The 16,442-nt window shown below is 48.3% G+C and overlaps 2 protein-coding genes across 2 annotated transcripts; both read right to left on the bottom strand.

Annotated features, from left to right (window-relative positions):
- Nucleotides 1-1,386: 1,386 nt before the first annotated feature.
- LOC117842769 (cytochrome P450 76C2) lies at nucleotides 1,387-5,134 on the bottom strand. Its single transcript, XM_034723282.2, has 2 exons — nucleotides 4,241-5,134; nucleotides 1,387-2,179 (listed from the first exon to the last, which is right to left on the bottom strand). The coding sequence occupies exons 1-2, from the start codon at nucleotides 5,117-5,119 to the stop codon at nucleotides 1,568-1,570; spliced, it is 1,491 nt and encodes a 496-aa protein (XP_034579173.1). The 5' UTR covers nucleotides 5,120-5,134; the 3' UTR covers nucleotides 1,387-1,567.
- Nucleotides 5,135-13,122: 7,988 nt separating this feature from the next.
- Nucleotides 13,123-15,242, bottom strand: LOC117865370 (GATA transcription factor 5). The gene is made up of 3 exons (XM_034749560.2): nucleotides 14,994-15,242; nucleotides 14,554-14,874; nucleotides 13,123-14,420 (listed from the first exon to the last, which is right to left on the bottom strand). The coding sequence occupies exons 1-3, from the start codon at nucleotides 15,171-15,173 to the stop codon at nucleotides 13,596-13,598; spliced, it is 1,326 nt and encodes a 441-aa protein (XP_034605451.1). The 5' UTR covers nucleotides 15,174-15,242; the 3' UTR covers nucleotides 13,123-13,595.
- Nucleotides 15,243-16,442: the final 1,200 nt, after the last annotated feature.

Here is a 16,442-nt window from a genome sequence, read left to right as displayed (position 1 = left end):
TCCTAGCTCCACTCCAACAACTCCAGAAAAATATGGAGCTGTTGCACGTGTTTGGTTGGAGGCAGTGCTCCAGCTCCAAAAACATGAGCACTTCTTGTGAATAGCCTATTTTACCCTTTGTGAACGGACCCACATGTCTGTCTCTCCTCTCTCTCCTCCCCTTCTTTCCTCCTGTACACGTCTCTCCTCTATCGCTGGCGACATGGGTAGTTGCTCCCTAGTGCTGATGATCCGGTGAATTCCATTTCCTGTGTAATAGTATTAATTAGCTAGGGGAGCGCCATGATTTATATATATGTCTATGACAATAAGATCGATCATGCAAGTAAGAATGATGGGAGGTTGGAAGCAAAGCTGAATAGAGCTAGCATTCAACTGCCCTTCTTCCGTATGTACTAATATTCATGCACGTTATATGTGTCCATGCACCCTCTGGCCTCTGCTGAACGGTGAGTCCATCATGATGAGATGAAATCAGTATGAGCTTCTAAAAGACATTGATCATTCATGAAGGCAGCCAGCAGTGTTCTAAAAACTAACGCATGCCAATAAACCTGTTTGCTCCCTTCAAATTGCTCCTTCCTTATCGATCTATCAAATCTCATGCATGGTGCTTTGCTAGGTACTGGTAAATCGGCATCTCTAGCTATCCAGCTAGCTAATCCCTGAAACAGTGCCTGAAGAAGAACACCGGATAGATGAGATATTTTACAATACAAGTTGATCTGCCCAAACGCAGGGGCGGGCGCGGCAGGCGGCGCGCGGCCGGCGACGGGCGGGCGGCGGCCGGGCGGGCGCCGTGGGCGGAGTGGCGGCCGGGCGGAGCGGCGGCCGGGGTGGAGCGGCGGCCGGGCGGGCACGACGGGCGGAGCGGCGGGCGGGGCGGCGCGGCAGGGGCAGGCGGGCGCGGCGGGTGGAGTGGCAGGCGGGCGGCGGCCGGGGCGGCGCGGCAGGCGGGCGGCGCGGCAGGGGTGGGCGGGCGCGGCGGGCGGAGCGGAGGCCGGGCGGCGCGCGCCAGGGATGGGGCGACGGAGCTCCTGTTCGCCCCCCTTGGACAAGATCGACAGGAAGAAGGGGGCGACGGGATGGAGGAGCGACGGGAGTCTTTTCTTTTCCGTGAATCGAACCGGTACATGTGTAACGAGTGGCAATGGTGGGTAAATACCCACCAACTCCACGAGGAGGTCTGTAAAGGGGGTTTTTGGAGCATCTCTTGAGGTACTCCACCAAAAACGTGGATCTACCCCCTGCTCCACCTTTTTTCCTAGAGCCGGAGTTGCTGGAGTCGAACGCGTTTGGCTGCGATTTTTTTGAGTTGGTGGAGTGGAGTGATTTTTGGTGAAGTGAAGTGCTCCCAAACACCCCCTTAATACACAAACAGTAATATTTGGCTGCAATTTTGGTGAACCATACTGATAGTAAACCTTTCTTACATATGGATGTTTTATTAGGCATGGATTACAACAATATGGTGTTTCACATTCTCATGCCATTACTATCTTACCGTGAAATATGACTCCTCGGTCTACAATAGTCGTGATATGGTCGACTTATTACAGGGGACCTTTTATTCATCACACTCTTTAGCTATGGCTTTGAGTGGAGTAGCCATCGAAACCATAATGGCTCCGGACTTTTCACTCATGTCAATACCGTTGTCCTTGACATCTTTAGGAAGCCTCCAATCAAAGTGGTACAACAGTGACCCAAGAACCAAATGCACCATTCTATATGCTAAAGGCAGTCCAAGGCACTGACGACGCCCAGCACTGAATGGAATGAACTCAAAATCCTTGCCCCAAAAGCTGATGTCTTTGCCGATAAACCTCTCGGGCATAAATTTTTCTGGCTCAACCCACATTTTAGACTTTCGATTAATTGCCCATATGTTTATTACTATGCCGGTTCCTTTGGGGATGCTGTATCCTTCTATTTGCACCGTAGCCATTGCCCGCTGAAATGCTAGTGTAATTGCGGGATGAAGTCGTAAAGTTTCTTTTACCACGGCTTGCAAATAGGGAAGTTGGCTAATGTCAGACTCCACAACTTGCCCTTTAGTGCCAATAACCGTCTTGAGCTCCTCCCTTACCATCTTCATTGATTCCGAGCATTGCAATAATTCTGCCATTGCCCACTCAACTGTACTTGAAACTGTCTCACTTCCTCCTACGAAGAGATCCTGAAATATATTGATTATAGGTAGTGAAACCGATCATGGCAATGGAACTTAAAATATTTCAACAGTATGATCATTGGCCCTTCCTTTTCCGAATATTTCCACCTTGAGAAATGAAGTTTAACTCACAATTGGCAGAGAGCATGGACGTACATCCGGACTACTTAGATTAATTAAATTAATTGAGGATTAGAGGTGAACTTGGGCACCTATTTTTTTCTTAATATAAAGCCACATATTGTTTTTTCTAGGTTAACATGTTTTTTTAGTTTTTCTATCCTCTCCCATTTTGCACCCTTTATTCTCTTAAAAATCTTGCTATTCGTAATTTGAAGTTCATTTCCACATTAATCCTCACAAGACGCGCTAAAAATGAAAGATAAATCTTCGAAATTCTCACAAAAATTAGAACCATTGAGTCATCTGTCTGATATACTCTAACGATCATAGCCATTGAATATATTATATTTTCTAAAAAATTACATAACTCTATCACTATAAAAACACTTCAAAGTAACCCTTGAATATATCTAATTAACAACCTATTTTATTATAAAAATAACCTAAATTGACCCCAAAATATTCATCTAAATTATCTAACTATGCCATGGTACAAGATAACTTAAGCAAACCCTTAATTTAGACCTATATTACCCATATATACTATTATTATAAATAACATAAAAATACTAAATCTGAATCTGAATTTCTTACACATATCACTATATAAAAATAATGTACACCAATACTAAAATTATAAATTACCTATTTCTGCCATTGTTAATATAAAAAAAATACTAACTTAAGGTATACATGATGTGTTATCATGTAGACTAACCATGTGTGTGTGTGTGTGTGTAGACACACCCACACATACGTCTATGGTGGAAGCAATAGTGAGAACACCGGTCTCATAGTAAACACATAAGATCAAACTAAGAGTTCAATTAAATATATATAATACATATGGATGTGTGATGCAAAATGAAAAAATATGGTGGTGGGTAGAAACCGTATAAGCAATTACTAACTAAAGTCTATCACAATCAGACAAAGATAAGTATGAATTCATATGGGTATTGTGTTAGAATATTTAACAAATGAAGAGAGTGCAGGGTAAACAATTTTGATTATTAGCTATGGACTATGGTTACTATTTTTTTAATGAATTTCTAATACTCATGCCTCTCAAAGTTATTAATCTATGCAGGGCACATGTTGATTGATGGACTAGTTAATTAATCTATTGCCTTCGTCATCGCAAAATATAAGAACTTTTGAGTTTGCAAGTTTGATCATATTTATAGAAAAGAGCCTTAAAATTTACCAAATAAATAAATTATAAAAATTTTCTTATAATAGATCTAGTGATGCCCATTTGATATCATACATATTATTGTTCTTTTCTATAATTTTAGTCAAACGGTAGTGTTGTTGAGTTAAGATCAATTCTTAAATCCTTGTATTTTTTGAACGGATGGAGTATGTTCATTTTGGTGTGCACAAGGCATTAATGCCCCATTGCTAGATGCTATGGTATTTTAGAGAACGGTTTGAATCCGTGCAGGTTCTATGAGCCAGTCCACCATCACATATTTACCTCGTGGTTATATTCTCTTCCTCGTCTCTTTCTCCTTGGCACTATTATCGCCCTTATATCCTTATTGTTCAACACTGACAACATATCATGCAACCTTAAGGCCAGATGTCTCACTGCTTCCCCCACCTCCCGCCGCTACCCTCCCATCCCACTTTTCCTAACAATTGCTTCTCTTCTGCCCCTGTCACCGACCCCATCCGCTGGTTAGCCTCCACCGCCTAGCCGGTGGCGTCACCGCCACTTAAGCCTATGGTTCCTCAACCTGCCACCACTACCAGACCACCACCTCCCTTGGCCATCCCTCTAATCCGGTAGTCCTCAACCCCAACCCCGAACCGAGCCTTCGTCGGAGAAAACCCATATCCTTCTTGCTTCCTCTTTTTCAACTTTTCCCCCTTTTTCTTAGAAAAACTTCTATAGACAAGGATCAACCACTAGATATTGGTGAACGTGGACGCACATACCGTGATCAAGCCTTTGATGGCACCATAGTTCATCTCACTGCCCTCCTCTTCCCATTCCTTCTCCTTGTCTATCGCCACGTCCATCATGTCGTCCTTTCTTGGTTGTCCGGCGTCCCGACCACGCCTTCTACGCATATATTGCTCATCAATGATCCGATGGGCGTACCTGACCAGTGCACCCATCCTACTCCGCGCACCTTGGAGGTCGGCGGGCGCCAAGGATGGGAAGATGTCTGATAATGTTGGCGTTGAGAGCAGCTGAGCGGCCTCCTTCACCTTATCCCGCAGCTCCCGGGATCCAATGTCGGCGGAGAACAAGGAGCGTGACACGACGTTTATGACCGTCATGAACACGGCATGCCCGACGTCGACTGGCTCGCCGCGCGCCGCGTGCTCGGAGACGTAGAGCACCAGCTCTTGCACCTTCTCCTGCCGCAGCTGCAGCCGCGCGTCGAGCTGGCCCTTGGTGAACAGCTCGGCCATGGCGAGCCTCCGCATCGCGCGCCACTTGTTGCCCGGCGGTAGGAGGAGGACGGAATCGGCAGAGTGTCCCTCGGCGAGCATGGTGTCTAGGACGGTACGGCCAGCCAGTTCAGAGTTGGTCAATATCTTGCGCGCGGCGTCCGGCGTGGAGACGACGACGGTGGGGTGCCGGCCAAACCAGATGCACATGAGCGGGCCGTAGCGCTCGGCGACGTGCGCGAGCGAGCGGTGTGGCCTGCTCCACGTGACAGCGTGGAGGCTGCCGATGACCGGAAGTGGCCAGGGTCCAGGAGGGAGTCGACGCCGGCGGCCGTCTGTTATTAGCCACAAGGCATGAGTGAACACGAGGATGGCAGTGAGGCATAACACCACAGCTAGCAGGAACGACGCCGCCATGGTGTCCAGGATGAATGATGCAATGCGCACTCCACCTCTACTTATACTGAACCATTATACGGCTCATATCGCTTTTAGAAAAAGATATCAAATTTGGTAAGTTCCACGTCAAATCCGTACACGCACTGTGCTCGTTTAATTTGTACGAACCATTGTGCAGTGTTTGCATCGCATGTTACATGCGCGCGGAGTTGTGCAGATCGACTTGGAGCAATTTTTTTGTTGGACTTTCTTTGAATTACAGTCGCATTGGAGAAGAACGGACACACAACAATTTCGGAATCCCCCCTGAAGCTCAAGCGTGCACGAGGAGTATGTTCAACGGAATTCCTAATGATTCCTCGGCTAAAAATTGTTTAAAATACATGCCAGATTAGAACGGGGAAGATGGGTCTTCTTTCGGTGGGGCTAAATTTGCTTTGAACTGAGTCAGGAGCTGTTTGGTTCCGTTTGCTTATTTTTAGCACGTGTCACATCGAATGTTTAGATACTAATTAGGAGTATTAAACATAGACTATTTACAAAACCCATTACATAAGTGGAGGCTAAACGGCGAGACGAATCTATTAAGCCTAATTAATCCATCATTAGCAAATATTTACTGTAGCAACACATTGTCAAATTATGGACTAATTAGGCTTAATAGATTCGTCTCGCCGTTTAGCCTCCGCTTATGTAGTGGGTTTTGTAAATAGTCTACGTTTAATACTTCTAATTAGTATCTAAACATCGATGTGATGGGTGCTTAAAAATAAGCAGCGTAAACCAAACCAGGCCAGTCAGTGGCCCAATCTTCTAAATCGGTAGGATTCAGCCCACCCCAAACATGGACATCCCATCCTGACATCCGCTTCGGCCCGATGTTGTTTAACTTCGAAATATATGTAGGATAGCCAGAGCCAGGGTTTCATTTCATCACAAAGAAAAAATAAGATGGAGACAAGTAGACTGCAGGATGTTGTGAATTGTGATCATCAAATAGGTTTGCATGGCGAATAATATATTGCATCTTTGTGAATCTCCACGGTGCCTGACAACCAAAGAAGCGCAAAACGAGATCACGCAGAGTGCTCAAAGAGGGACAAGCTCAGCCATTAGCCAAAGTACAAAGAGAGAGCGACCGAAAGGAGAAGAAAGGTAAAGGCGAAGGGAGAAAACCGCAGCAAGGTGTCCAAAGTATATCTTGCAATCGTGCTAGCTTTTCTGAAGCAGCGGCGAAGGCACACGTCTTTCGATTCCCCACTGAGTTCAGTTCTCTCTTATGTCATTCGAGAGAGAGAAATTCTCTCTTCACCGAGCTCGATCAACTGGGCCTGAAATCTGCATCGATTACAACGAATCTACAGTCCGATCCAAGTAAATTCCTACCAGAAACGCTGAGGACAAGGAGTCAAAGATCGGGAGCCGCGAGAGCTCGGCAAACGGAAACCACTCACTAGCACTAGCGTCACCACCCACAGGCGACAGACCACAGCGAGTCCAGCAACTCCTACGTCTAAAGTTGTTTGCTCCGGCACCGAGTGACCTCACTGCGACTGCGCTGGTGAGCTACCTTTGTAGCCCGAACCCGTCGGCCTCAGATTAGTTAACAGAGAATTGACCCTCGCGTTGGTTCCTTCCCTCGCTGTCAAGGATCGGTCGGAGGCCAACTGCTGTCCATTGACATCAGGATCGGCGTCGGCCAGCCAACCACTGATCGAGATGTGTTTTGGGGTGTTTGGATAAACCCTGCTAAAATTTAGCACCTGTCACATCGGATGTTTGGATGCTAATTAGAAGTATTAAACATAGGCTAATTATAAAAACTAATTGCACAGATGAAGTATAATTCGCGACACGAATCTATTAAGCCTAATTAGTCCATGATTTGATAATATGGTGCTACAATAACCATTTTGCTAATAATGGATTAATAAGGCTTAATAGAATTGTCTCGCGAATTAGCACAGGGTTCTGCAATTAGTTTTATAATTAACTCATGTTTAGTCTTCCTAATTAGCATCCGAACATCCGATGTGACACTGCTAAAGTTTAGCATCTAAGTATCCAAACACCCTCTTCGCATGGCGTGAGCGCAACCAATTACTCACAGGTCTGGCGTTCCCGTGCCTTCTAATCTAGTGTTTGCTGGGAGTTAACACGATGCTTGTGTGTTGGATGTTGCAGGCCATATGTTTCAGTTTCACTGCTTGTGCCTTCGTTACCGGTGGCTGTGTTGTGTGCCTGTTCGCTGCTCATCCGATTCGACCCCGCAATCAAGCCCGGAGCATTATTGAGTTATTTCGACACTGGAACTGTGTAACAAAGCATCCACTTTCCATGAAGAGGCCTCAATATTCCTAACTAACTTTCTGAGTGGCCGTATCACCGTTTGTACTGCTCCAGCTAGTGTCTCCAAATGGCCCATGAACATGCAAGTGTTGATCTTGACCAGATTGTAATTACCATCACCTGTCTCTGCTATGCTGCTGGCTTTGTCAGACAAGATCGATGATCGATGCAAAGGTAAACAAGCTTTGATCAGTAGATTGGTGATGGTGAACATACTTTACACCATAGGATATCGGTCTTTGAAAAATTCCATCAGAAATCCAGCACTTATCCACTTCTTCGATGTCATCGACACATGCAGTATTAACTAAGCACGCAATTTGGACCTGGGTGCTTTCCCCCTGCATTTGGCAAAGGAACAAGAACTAGACGCTTCATTTCGTACTTGTCAAGCACTAAAGATATCCAGAAATACAAGGGCCTAGTTGATTGGCCGGGCCCTGAGCCGCTGATGACTGTGCCAACACCACCGGTGCAGTCGAGTCTATCCACAGCATGTGGCATAACCGCGTAACCGCCGAACCGCGTCAGGACGAATGGATTAATTAGAACCACACGATAAATGTTTCAAAAATCTCCACTTCTTTGCGTGGTGGGACGCGATTATGCCAGGCTGATCCTTACCGTGAGGTTCCTTTAAACCTGTCGACTTGATGGACGCCACGTATGGCTGCTGTAGAGATATTCTATACTGGCCTGAAAGCTCAGTGTCACTGCCGCTCGGTTGTGGCATTTCAATGCGGCGACCATTCCAAACAAAAGAAAAACATAAAAGCCCTGTAAGCAGAAGGCTGGAACCAACATTTGTGATAGAAAATGCTCCCAAAGAACTAGAACAAGCATCAGCTTAATTGGGATGTTAATCAAGCCACAGACAGACAAAATGGACTAATGGGTAGCCTATGTGCTCGACGTGCTCGTTGAGAAGAGAGACAAAGGCACATTAGAACTTGAAGAGAGACTAGAACAGAAACAAACATGGTCCAACATACACATTCTCTGTGTGCGCGAGACAAAGAAAGACAGCCTCAGCCTCCTGCGAGAGCCCAGAGAGCCAATCCGTGGCCCAGACCATCTTTTACAGCCGTGATGCGCCATCTTTTAGTGGCCGCAGTTGAAGGCACAGAAGAAAACAGCACGGCGTTCTAAAATGCCACGGGCCATGTTTAGTTACCCCCAACTCCCAACTTTGACACTATGCAAAAAGAAGATTCTCCATCACATCGAACTTGCGGTACATGCATAGAGTACTAAATATAGATGAAATTAAAAACTAATTACACAGTTTTGTTGTACTTTGCGAGACGAAGCTTTTGAGCCTAATTAGTCAATATTTGGATAATAATTCACAAATACAAACGAAACGCTACAGTGTGCTACAGTGCTGGTACAGTAATTTTGCATCTCCCAAATTAACCAACTAAACAAGGCTCGTAGAAATGAATCTCCATATCATGTGTCAGCAAAGCGTTTAGATACTCTGCTAATCCTAACGTTACAGGGCAGAAGATAACCTTTCAGAGGACATTGATCGTTGGAGTCCGGTGGAGCAGTGGCTCGAAATTAGTTGGGTGAAGATGATGAACCTAAAATAGTTCGCTAGGGGGTCGTATGCTTTATTCGTTAGTGCGGAGATTGCATAGGATATTTAGTAAGAAAAAAAGATAAAATATAAAATTATTATAAAAATCAAGAACATCTAACCATCAATTTAGTACACTATAATCATCATGATTATTGCTCATGCACTAGAGGAGGTGGATTATTTGGGAGGGATGGATTATTTAGATGCAAATTCAGAGAGTTATTTTAGGTTATTTTCACAGTAATAGACATGGTTTAGAAGCAAATTATATCCAGTATTCATTTGTTATTTTGAAATTTCAATAATATGCACCTAAATAATCAGTAGTCACATGTTTTTTTCTTTTTGGAACTTGTTCTTTTCTTTCTTTCTTCGTTATATCCCATAATAATTAACATGAAGGAATAGAATTTTTTTTGCAATTACATGAATAAGGCAAAAATATAGTTCGAATTCTTAACTACTCGTACATGGCAAGGTTGTGAAGCAGGAAGGAACCTCCGATCTTAATCAAGAAGAACAGGGAGAATAAAGGGACCCCATCGTGCCGTCCAGTCAGACTCTAGAACGACGCTGTGCAGTATTCTGACTCCAGCCCAGTTCAAACAAGCAGTAGTAGCTCTCACGCTAGAAACCGAGCGCCGGCGGCCTGATCGATCGGTCTCATGGGTCATGACCCGGTAGTTCCAAGACGGACGGGGACAGCTCCCTATCGCATGCCCGATGTCTCAAGAATCTTACGCGCTAGCCGTGGAAACTAATCCGCAGTGCGCATGCGCATCGGGCTCCACGGCAGAATACGTCTTCGCTGGTGTTCCTAGTTAAACCTACGCTTTTACTAGGCAGGAATGCCGTCCCGGTCAAAAAGTAGGGCATTATCAATCGGTTTTCACTCGAAACAGCTTCAGTTATCAAATCAAAAGCTAAAAGCTTAGGCAGGTGCCGTTCCAACAGCAGGTGCGCCATTTGAACGAGTAGGAGGCCTCCGTAACCCTTTGCTGACACATGATATGGGGATACAGAGGGCTCCAGCGATCTGAATTACTATACCACTACGATTATTGCACAGGAAACTTTCAGAAAAGAGGGCCAAAGCATAGACAAAAAAGAAGAGAAACGCATCCCAAACGCAGAAAAGCTTCCTCACTCCTGTGCGATGTCCATGCTAGAGAATCAAGCAGAGTTAACATCGGATGCCACAATCCTAGCACGGTAAAAAAAAAAAAAGTTTATACTAGGAAGGGTAGTGAGTACTCGGATCCATCCGTGCTCTGTACTAGGATTGCATTACTACGGGCGCATCAGCAATTAACCACTAACAAACCCGGTCGTACAGATAATTCAATCCGCCAACGCCCACCGCGCCGGCCGGCCGGCCGACGCCGGTAGGGCCACCGGCCGGGTCACATGATGAAGAAACTGGTGCGAGGTGCACCGCTCCTGCCTCCGCCTGCGCGCATGTGTCATCATCCCGTCCCATCTCATGATCCCCGGCCGGGCCTTATCGCCGGGACCGGTGGCCCGCCCGCGACGGCGACGGCGACGGCGACCCCAGTTCGCGTGATCCGCTTGTTCCGCCGCCCAAACACACCCGCCTCCGCGTACCACACCCCCGCATTGCTTCTCGGACACCCAATCTGACGGCAGATCGGAACGGCCTCCCCGTTGCCCATACGCAACTCTGCTCCGTGCTCCCGATTCCGGCGGTTCCAGGAATTCAAGTTGCACATGCTCCGCCACGCGAATTCCGGGTAACTGAAGCTGAGGTCGGTTCGTTTGGCGCTGTAGTTTCAGGCTTTCAGCTTGTCCTTTGGGTTCGGTAATTCGGCCGAGGGACCAATTGTGCGCTGTGATCAGGATCTCCGCACCGGGAACAATAGGTGCGATGCAACTGTGCAAAGCAAACCAAAGCAGTGAAAAAAAAAGTGCCACCTCTCACTCATGATCCATACACCCCCCGCCATTGCCATTTTGGTTGCCAACTTGCCATAACAAGGAGCGTTTGATTTCCGTGCCAACATGATAACAAGTCCACCTTTTAAGCTTTTGTTCGTGCCAAACCTTTTAGCGAGTCCTTCGGTTGCTTACCAGTTACCATACTTGTAACGAGGCAAATTTCCTTACACCTTGTGATCAATGAACATGAATGCTCCCTGGCCTCACGCTTTTGCTCCCTCCAGTTCAGGAACGTTGAACGTAAGCTTTGTGGCGTCCACATTCGACGGAACATTCAACAACAGTTCTTGTATAAAACAATTTCGTCGATCGACCGTTGGCTAACCTCACTAAACTCAGCCTAAGGGGCATGAGTGTAATTTGACTAAGACCAAGCCCATGGCTTAAAATACAACACACCCTTAACAAAAACTCGAGGGCTTGCCGATTACATGAACGGCTCACGACTCTTGTGTCATTATAAGTCCTATTGGAGATGTGACTCCAAGTTACATGGACTTTAACTTCATTAGCAAGACTTATGATGATTTGTATTGGTTGTAGGCGCAAGCACCAATGACTATCTTTACGTTTCCATTCACTATAGCTGCTGGCGGGCTGCCGCAGCTGCAGCACCGCCGTGATTTCTTTCAAACCTTCCTCTAGGGATAGGGGTGTTGCATGGCCGCCGAGATCTCGCTTCTCCAAAGATCTTGGACTTGCAACACCTATCATCGAAACCAAATATACAGCCCTGTTTGTATACGCTTCTCCTAACCACGCTTGGATTATAATCTAAACGAAGATTTTCTCGCTTTTCGCTTTTCGCTTCTCGCTTCTCGTAATTCAAATTTCTGAAGCGGCTTACCACGTAAGCGAGAATCGGTAGAAATAAGCAAAGCGTTTGGCGGGATTCTCACTTATTTCCACCGATAAGCCGCTTATAAGCGGAAACACACAGGACCTGCATATGACGAAGCTATTGTAGTCGTGTATAGGTCGATTTTACCCTTGGTTAACACTCGATCAATCTCATTTACGTGAGGGTGTGATCATCAGCTTATTAGGACATGCTTAATTACGGCCTTTAAAATGCCCATGTAATCGTTCATATGGGTAAAAAAAGATTCGTTGGTTCCTTTCAAACCACTGTTGCCAGTACACGTAGATAACTAACATTTTCTTTGATTGCACGGATAGAATGAGCCCCATCATGCTTGTGCCATGCTCTTGCCTTATGCACAGATGCATTATTACGCACAGTTAAGCAGGCAATGGACATTCCAATTTCTTATCCATTCTCTATTTGTCATGTCTTTCTAATGCAAGTATAATTTTGTGTAACACAAGAATTTAAAAGATCGTGTGCTAGTGTTTAGAGCAAAAAAATTGGTGATATGCAAATCTCTGACATATGTTTTCGAAGTATATATTATGAGATATTGATAGTTCTTCCTAAGGCCCCCTATTATATATAATTCCTGGTTGTGTTACGAGTCGGCGAGGTGTCTAACAAGTTACTACTGACCACGAAGAAATAATACACGTTACGGGTTCTTTTCAAATACAGTACAAACGTATAAATACACGTTACGGTTTACGGTATTATTACATAAAACGCGTACAATTAATTTCAAAAAAAAAGCGCGTATAACAACATTTTCAAAGCGCGCGGTGGAGGTACACACGGACCACCGGCAGCCGGCACATCACGAGGCCCGGCATTGGCAGCGTCCCAGCGCTGCTGCAACTGCTGCTGCCAAAGCATTCGCGTGGATCGAGTATTAAATTGCGCGGTGCACGAGAACCGAGGCACCTGGCCAGAATGGCGAGGCTCGGCGGTCCGAGAGCAGTGAAAAGAAAAGGCTGGTCTGGTTTCAGAAGTGATCGCCCGCCCATGCACGCAAGGTACCATGCGCCATCGTACAACAGACGTAGCCGTACGCAGATGCCCCCTACGAGGATTTCATTTCCAGTCCGATTGTATCGCACTCTCATCACTGAGCAGCAAATCTAGCACAGATTTCTCACCTCTACTCCGCACTGTATCAGCAAACGTATGGTAAGCTTTTCTTTCAGTCAGTACCAATGCTTCCCAGTGCAATACAAGCATCGAATGGGCTATCGACAGAAAGACATGGCACCAGCAACGTGAAGTGATGATGCAGGCGAGACGTGGCACGGCACGCCAAGCACTCTAGTATTCGTCTGACCCCCCTCGATTACAACAAGGCAGTCAGTTCCTTGTTCCGCGCCAAGGCACGCCTAACTTTCTTGTCACTTCTGCCTCCCTTTCTCAGCACTCAGCAGCGCCCCAAACCTCAATCCTCATAGGCCAGGCCAAGCACAGCTTTTCTTGTGAAGACCCTCACCGAGTTCTCAACAACTACTACTGGCACAAGTACTATGGCCATTCATACCCTAACAAACCTAGCTAATACTAAAACCATGGAAATCTTAATCCCTACACCTAATTCGACCTAATAAAGCTTCTACAATTCTGAGTTCTAGCTAGTAGTACAGCCAAACTAAATAGGGAAAGCGAAAGAACAGGAAAAAATCCAGGTACGGTACAACATGCTAATACTTCGACCGGGGAGGGGGTGAAAAATGTACAGCGCCGGCTTAGAACGACGCGACGGCCGGCGCGGCGGCCGGGAGCGGGGCCGGGCCGGGGATGAGGACGACGCCCTCTTTCTTGCGCCGCATCTCAAGCACCTTGCGGTGGGAGTTGGAGTGGATGCTGCTCACGAACGTGGGGCTGCACGCAGGCCGGTACTCAGGGAGGAGCCGCCCGGACTTGTAGCGGACCCCGCACGCGTTGCACAGCGTCTTGGCGCCCTCGGGGCCCGCGCGCCACTGTGGCGTCTTCTGCACGCCGCAGTGGCTGCAGCGGCGGTCGCCGGGGACCGGCGGTGAGGCCGCGGCGCCGCCCGCGAAATGGGACGCCGCCGGGTGGTGCTTCGGCTTGCGGCCGCGCTTCTTGGGCTTGCCGTTGTTCTTGCCGTGCTTCCCGTGCTTGGACTTCTTGGAGCCGCGCGGCGGCGCCTCGCCGAGGAGGTGCGCGGCCCAGAACGGGGGCGGCGACTCCGCCGGCAGGAAGAGGAACGACGAGAACGACGCGGACGAGGAGCAGGACGACGTCGTGGTCGTGGACGACGACGACGTCGAGTCCGAGGGGGGCGCGCCGCCGGACAGCGACCACACGGAGGCGCGGGAGCGCTTGCTGCGCCGCGCCTTCACGGGCACCAGCGCCTCCGTCGACAGCGCGCATATCGTCGGGCTCCGCATAGGGGCCGGCGCCGCCGGCGCTGGCACCGCGCGTTCCAGCGGCGGCCGGCGCGCTGCTGCTGCTAGGGGCGCCGCAGGTAGCTTCGGCGGCGGCGGGAGCTCGGCGAGCGAGTCGTCCATGATACGGGACACCCACTCCAGCTCCTCTGCGTCATGCGCCTGCACATGGCACGCACAAAAGAACCCTCAACAACCAGCCAAGCCAGGAACGAAACCAAGTGCAAAAAAAAAAGAAGGAAAAAAGGCGCCGCCTTGCCGGCGAAGGACGGAGTCAAAGCCTTCAGAATCTTACCGGCAGCGAGAGGTCTATCACTGGCGGCGGCAGCGCCATGAGCTCGTACGACACCACCGACGACCCGTGCGAGTCACTGGACAGCTTGTCCTCCTCCACGGCCGCCGGCGCCGGCGTCGCCTCGCCCAGCTCGGCGCAGTCCTTGTCCACCTCGCAGAGGTCCTCGAGGTCCAGCAGGTCCTCGACGGAGAACCCGTCCCCAAAAAGGCCCGCGCCCCTGTCGGCCGCCCCACACGCCGCCGGCGCGACGTCCACCTCCTCCGCCGCCTCGCACGGCCTGAGGCTACTCCTCAGCGCGGCCATCCTCCCCTCCCTCTCCACCTGAAAAACCGCACACAGAAACCAAAACTCTCATCAGTTTCCAGGAGCATATCGCAAAATAAAAAAAGCAAACTTTCTTCTTGCAGCAACCGTCGCGAGCGAGCGAGGGAGGCGCTTACCAGGGAGCCGTGGTGGTGCGCGACGAACGACGCCATGGCGGGAGCGGCTGCAGCAGCAGGAGGGGAGCAGGAGGAGGAAGACGGGGAGGAGCGGGTGAAAAGGAGAGGCGTGGAGGCGTGGAGGGAGTGGGAAGCAGGGGAAAAGGCAGGGGCGGAAGAGATGAGCGTCTGGTGGGTCATTGAATGGCTGCCAAAAGTCCGTGCGCGCAACAAATGCACTGTGGTTTTCCCTCCTCCCGCTCCCCCCACCCCCACCCCCCCCCACCCTTTTCCCCGCTTGTACCGGTAGCAGTTTCGATTGCCCCTAGCAGCCGTCTCTAGTCTCTGTAATTCTTTATTACCACTAATTTGAACTCCTAGAGTAGTCTAGTTTCCCAAAATAATGAATCTGTTCTCCTAGTACTGCATTTAAGTGTTTTACTATGCTCCGTATACTGTACGAATGAGCAGTACGAGTATGGCTCTCCTACTCGCTATGCGCGTCTTTTTTTAAAAAAAAAGAAGAAAGAAAGAAAGAAAAGAAATAAACTGAGCCGCCCGGTTGGGATTTGGGGAATCAGGAACTGGTTCCTCACTGTGATTAGGCAAAACAAACATATTCGGCGCGCAATTATTCAGATTATTTTGCCAGTGACCTTTCCGCCGGCAAGCAACGCACAACTGAGAAAGTGGCCGAGTGATTAGTGGCGTGCGCTCGGGCCATCCGTGGTGGACCGCCCCAGCCCGGTCCTTCCGTCCGAATGGAAGGAGACGCCGTCCGCGGAATCCCCGGATTCGGAGAGTCGGAGCGCGGGCTTGCTCCGGACGGGCAAATTGGCCATCATGCCTAATTACCAGGCGAGGGCGCCCGCTGCCGGCGTTGATTCGCTTGCCGGCCGTGGAGCCAGCAGCGCGCATTGTGTGGAGCAAAGGTAGGCATGGCTGGTTTGGCCTGTGCCTGGATAGTTTTGGCCAAAGTCTCGGCGCGCCGTATCCGCTTTGTAGAACCTGCTGTGCTAGATCAGGAAAAATCGAGGCCTGGCCGCTTGTAAAAGGGACGGAGTATTTTTTTTTAATAATTAAAAGGGACGGAGTATAAGGGTAGGCTACTTGTTTCATCATACCTTTCTTCTTTTTTTCGTTTACACTACCTCCTTCGATCGAAGAGGTTTGTAGTAGTGTATATCTTTTGTCACCTGGAACGGGGTTGACGGTCAGGTTGGACAAAGTTATTGCAGCCATGGAATACCGCCCATTTTGAGAGAAGCACAAGCATGATAAAATAAAATAAATTTGAAACGGGTTTACTTTGGATGTTGATGTTCGGAATTCAAAATGAAAACTGTAGCTAGGAGCGGGTTGCCAGTGATTTTATGTACACAACTTCTGCTTTTTTTTTCCCGAGTAGAAAAAGGTTGCAGGTTGCCAACGCAAAAGGTTGGTGTGCTTGCCTACCCTGTCACATCACAA

Source organism: Setaria viridis, chromosome 1 (genome assembly GCF_005286985.2).
Source record: "Setaria viridis chromosome 1, Setaria_viridis_v4.0, whole genome shotgun sequence".
In the NCBI taxonomy this organism is placed as follows: Eukaryota; Viridiplantae; Streptophyta; class Magnoliopsida; order Poales; family Poaceae; genus Setaria; species Setaria viridis.
The sequence above is the reverse complement of the archived record's forward strand: the minus strand, read 5'-3'. Positions and strand labels throughout refer to the sequence as shown.